A 5,206-nucleotide genomic window follows, 5' to 3' on the forward strand; every position below is an offset into this window, starting at 1 on the left:
TACATCTCATCCAGCAGTTCTTTAACTTCAGATATTTAACTTCAGATCTTCAATATCTTAATGAAAGACATTTCAAATTAATATATTTAATTTTCAAACTGCCACAATACATACAACAGCCAGTGTAATCAAACATTGGTACATTCACATTCATCTCTTCAGGGGGAAACATAATGCACATTTAAGGCCACTCCCTGGATATTTCACTTTGAAAGTGCAGTAAAATATGCAAGAAACAACGAAATGTCATTTTGCAGAAATGCCGTATTAGGGATGGAAACTTGTCAGCTTTCGGCAAAAAATTATGTTTTGAATCCAAAATAGTTCATCTGTGTGATGTGTAGATCCAAGTTTTTGAAAATGGGGGATGTTTTTTTTTTTTTTTAGTTCAGTAAAAACCAAAACCATGGAGTCTACTAGTCTACAAATCAACACAATCGAGAGTCTTGCTGCTCATGGCAACAAATGCTATGAATCAGTTTTCCCTATTGGGTTAATGAAAAGAAGACTCATATAAACCCCACATTAAAAGATAAGGGCCATAAAATGTTTATACAGACAACTGTGTGACTAAATCATTGTAAGGAGGATCTTAAGGAGACCGAGGCAAGATGCAGTATTTACATTTAAATGTTAACATTAATGTTTATAGACTGCTATCAACTGATATTTCTTTACATTAGGCAACATTTTGTTTGTGCATCTATAAATCAGGTACCTTGTGAACATATGTAGTTAACGTTTTTCTTTATTGCTTTTGTTTTGTTTATTATTACTGTCAAGTTTTTACTTTTTTAGTATTGTTGTCATGTTATGTACTGTAGTAACAGCAAGCAATGTATATTGTAAAATATGCTCTACATATGAAGTTGTACACGTTAAAATCAGGCACAATACAATGGAAGGGCTTTATTTTGAAAAATGCAATATATTCAATTAAACAATTCAAGTAAATATATTATTAATCAATGTGATATCTGTTTGTTATTGTGTTTGCAGTTCTTGTGTACAACAAGCAATGGACAACCTCACATTTAGACACAGCATTCTCCTTGTGGAGGGACTCAAAGTTACACATCAGTCCTCCTGCCCTGTTTTTATTGTGCTTTTCTTAGCTTATATTTTTACAATTGTATCAAACATTACACTTATATTTATGATTTCAACAGAGAAGAATCTGCATGACCCTATGCATTTTCTGTTCTGTAACTTGCCAATAAATGATGTAATAGGGACCACTGTCATTTTGCCACGCTTAATGCAAGATATTTTGAGAGAAGCCTCAGAACGTTATATTACATATATGGAATGTGTTATTCAAGCTTATTTTGTGCATGTATTTACAGCGGCATGTCACTATGTGTTAATGATCATGGCCTTTGACAGATATGTGGCTATATGCAATCCACTGAGATATTCTGCTATAATGACCAATAAAATGGTTATTAAACTATCAGCATCAGCCTGGGGACTGGCAGTACTTGTGGTGACAATTATGATAGGTCTGACTCTTCGTCTGTCTCACTGCAGATCAACAATTGAAAACCCTTTCTGTGATAATGCCTCACTTTTTAAACTGTCCTGTGAAAATGTAGCTATTAACAACGCATTTGGAGTTATTTATTCCGTAATTGTAGCCTGTCTGTCAGCAGTGTCTATATTTATAACATATGTCAAGATTGCTGTTCTGTGTATAAGGAGCAAAAACAAAGCACTCAACAGCAAAGCCATAAAAACCTGTAGCACCCATTTAGCTGTTTATTTAATCATGTTTATTTCTGGAGCCATTTTTATTTTTCTTCATCGTTTCCCTGAATACTCTGAAAGTAGAAAACTAGGTAGTATAATGTTTCACATTATTCCACCAGGATTAAATCCCTTAGTATACGGTTTACAAACCAAAGAGATAAGACATAAGATTGTTAAAGTTTGGAATAGAAAAATAGGGAATTCTTGAATTTATTATTAAATTTTATAACATAAATTTGACTGAAAAGTCTATATTATACAGTAATATATTATGTATTGTATGTGTTATTTTCTTCAGTGATAGAAAATGTATTGTCAATAAAACATTTTTTTTTTTAATGTGCATTAATCTTACACTTGATTTTAACTGGAAATATATGTAGCCAGGAAATTAAGTTTTTTCTCTTTCTTTTTCCCCTTAAAGACAAATATGAGCATATTGACACTGGAACATTATTTGGACAGTACTTATGTGAAAGTGATTTAACAGCGTGAACTCAACAGATAAACGTTTAAATTTGACTTTAAAATATTTTATACCGAATATATACAACAGTTATTTTATGGAAAAACTACATCCCTATATGTTTGTTCTTATTCCTCCATACATAATATCTTGAATTATTGTATATTGTAGGGGTTTCTAGCATGTACAGTCTTCAAATTCCTCTCCAGACATATTTGATCTAAACATGATCGTACCATGAACTTCAATTACCAGAATACTTTATTGAGGACTGATGTTTACATTAGGTGTTAGCTTCCTCTAAATTTATGCTCTACTAATTTGTACTTAACTCTCTTCTTTGGTGCAACAAATGTGGACGTGTAGTAGGTTTTTCCAATGGCATTTCTGTTTAAGCTGCACAAACTATTACAAAATGCAAATTCCAAACTCAAATTTAAAAAAAAAAGTATTTTGCTTTATTGATATCTGTTGACACTAGTGAGCTGTTGATGCAGTATCCATATGTCTTATGCTGAGAAAAAAAATACAGTTTTCATGGGGTGTGCTAACTTTTTCACAACCTCTGTATATTATTTATTTATGAATTAATTAATTATTTATGTAAACATTAAACTAATGTAACTTCTAAAAAGGCATAGTTTTCATTTTTATTTATTTATTTATTTATTCTTTTTTTTTTTTTTTTTTTGGGGAGGGTGATTATAAATTAGTGGTATTACTAGTGGTAATTGTCACAGTCACCAGTACAGTCACTATCCTTAGTCACTAGCCCAGTCCACTTGGAACTATATTTCCCAAGCATCCCTTCTGTTTAACACCTGCACACAGTCAGCCATCTCCACACCTTCCATAGATGATCATCAAGTCCTAATCAAGTCTTACATAGAAGCAGTCACTCTCCATTTCCCCCTTGTCTGGTCTCATTGTTCCTATCTAAGGACTTTGGCAAAATGGTTATCCTCTGGAGCAGTATGTGATGGAATTTGTAGAGTTTTCCCATCTGGTGAGTTGGAGCAACACTACTCTCAATGCCTGCCTTTAGATGGCACTTGATAATGAGGTAATTCATTTCCTGTATCCATGTCATTGTGATTCACCCTTACTCGATTCCATTAATTTCATCCTCTGGCTAAATGATTATGATTGACATGGTGCTAGAAATTAAAGGCCACTCCAGTCACAGAATCCACTGCTGAGTGTCAGCCCAATCCACAGGTGTCACGATTCGCTGCTGGAAGGAACGATGGAGATGTGGATAACATAAACGGTATTTAATGAGGGAATCACAGGGGTAAATCCACAACAGGAACAGGGGTAAACACACGTAATCCAACAAGTAGACCCGACAAAGACAGAACGCAACGGCTGGGACTTAAATACATGGGGTAATTAGAACTAAACAACAAGGCACACCTGAATGAAATGAACCATTAAGGAGAAGGAGAAACTGGGTCACGGAGCACATGTGGAGGGAAAACACACACAAAACAGTCCATGGGCGCGACATTACTCCCCCTCCCGGAAGGTGCGTCCCTTGCCATAACAATTCCACTGGGAAGGGGGGGCGGGCGCCCTTGAAGCTGGTGCAGGACGGGGACAAGGAAGGCCTCCAGGGCAGATCAGGGGACCATGGCGGATCAGGGAGCTCAGGAGGCCATGGCGGAGCAGGCAGTCCAGGGACCCAGGGAGCCAGGGAGATGACAGGAGGGACTTGGAGCAGAAGGAGCCAGGCGGGACCCAGGCCACAGCCATGATAACGACCCACGGTGGGGCTAATGGAGGGAGGAGCCATGAAGGAGGAAGGGCTGACTACTCCAGGGGGCCAAACGACTGCAGCGGAGCAGGTGGCGGAGGAGCCTGAGGCAGAGACGGAAAGCCGATGAGCCAGGGCGACACCGACGGGATGGAGGAGCTTGACAGAGCCGGACGGACGAGGCACAGCTGGTGGAGTGGAGTCCCGAGGCGACGGATGGTCAACGACATAACAAGGCGGAGCCGGAGGGACAAGGGAGCCCGGTGCAGCCAGTGGACTGCCGAGCCACGGCGGAGAGGAGGGAGCTAGGAGCCATGGTGGAGCCGACGGGCCAAAGTGGAGTCCGGGGCTTATAGGCTGGAGCCGAAGGCAAGGGATTCTCCAGCCCCGGTGACAATGGAGGATGGCAGACCCGCGGGGCTCGTACTGTATAGATGGTGGGCTGAGGGTGAGCAGAGGGGCTGCCAGACGACAGCGGAGGGGCTGCCCTTGGGGTCAGAAGCCCATTCCTGGCTAGACTTGGGAACAGGAGCCCTCTCTGGGCTCGACGGGGAAACAGGAGCCCTCCCTGGGCAGGTGGTGGGAACCGCAGCCCTCTGTGGGCTGGATGTGGGAACAGGGGTGACAGAGGGCTCTGAAGAAGGAGGGAGGAGAGGAGCCAGGTCCAAGCCCATTCCTGGCTAGACTTGGGAACAGGAGCCCTCTCTGGGCTCGACGGGGAAACAGGAGCCCTCCCTGGGCAGGTGGTGGGAACCGCAGCCCTCTGTGGGCTGGATGTGGGAACAGGGGTGACAGAGGGCTCTGAAGAAGGAGGGAGGAGAGGAGCCAGGTCCACATACCAGTCTATGAGGTCCCCTTCCGCTTTCCATCTACCCAGATCCATAGTCAACTCACCCTTAGGCATGTTGCAGTGGGCGGAACTCCTCTCCGCGAACTCACTGGCCTCGGCTTTCTCCCTCGTGGCGGGCCTGGTAGCCGGCTCTCGCACCTGGTCTGACAGATTATGCAGCACTTGCTCCGCAGCGATCCGTTGCTCTGGCGCTCCATGCGGCGATGGCTCGTCAATTGCAGCGAGCTCGGGCTCTCCATCAACGGTGGGCTCGGGCTGCTGCTCCGCGCAGCAGGGAGATGGTGGGCTGGGTTTTGGGTTGAGAGTCAATCTGTTTCTCGCCAGGGTCCACTCCACGAAGGCGGCGAAGTCCTCTCGAGGACCATCTTCGGACCGCGGTGCTCTG

General features: G+C 42.5%; 1 protein-coding gene across 1 annotated transcript; it reads left to right on the plus strand.

The window, feature by feature from the left end:
- The first annotated feature begins 1,018 nt into the window (after positions 1-1,018).
- On the plus strand, positions 1,019-1,957 carry LOC107655718 (olfactory receptor 52L1-like). Its single transcript, XM_016443295.1, has 2 exons — positions 1,019-1,366; positions 1,496-1,957. The coding sequence occupies exons 1-2, from the start codon at positions 1,019-1,021 to the stop codon at positions 1,955-1,957; spliced, it is 810 nt and encodes a 269-aa protein (XP_016298781.1).
- The last annotated feature ends 3,249 nt before the right edge of the window (positions 1,958-5,206 follow it).

The sequence above is a fragment of the Sinocyclocheilus anshuiensis genome, unplaced genomic scaffold (assembly GCF_001515605.1).
Source record: "Sinocyclocheilus anshuiensis isolate Anshui unplaced genomic scaffold, SAMN03320099.WGS_v1.1 scaffold1583, whole genome shotgun sequence".
NCBI classification, from domain to species: Eukaryota; Metazoa; Chordata; class Actinopteri; order Cypriniformes; family Cyprinidae; genus Sinocyclocheilus; species Sinocyclocheilus anshuiensis.

What these genes read in the sequence shown, in the direction of transcription:
- LOC107655718 (XM_016443295.1), top strand. Translation starts at nt 1,019, where the DNA reads ATGGACAACCTCACATTTAGACACAGCATTCTCCTTGTGGAGGGACTC. An exon ending in CGGCATGTCACTATGTGTTA is followed by an intron (nt 1,367 to 1,495) that starts ATGATCATGGCC and finishes GTGGTGACAATT; the next exon opens with ATGATAGGTCTGACTCTTCG.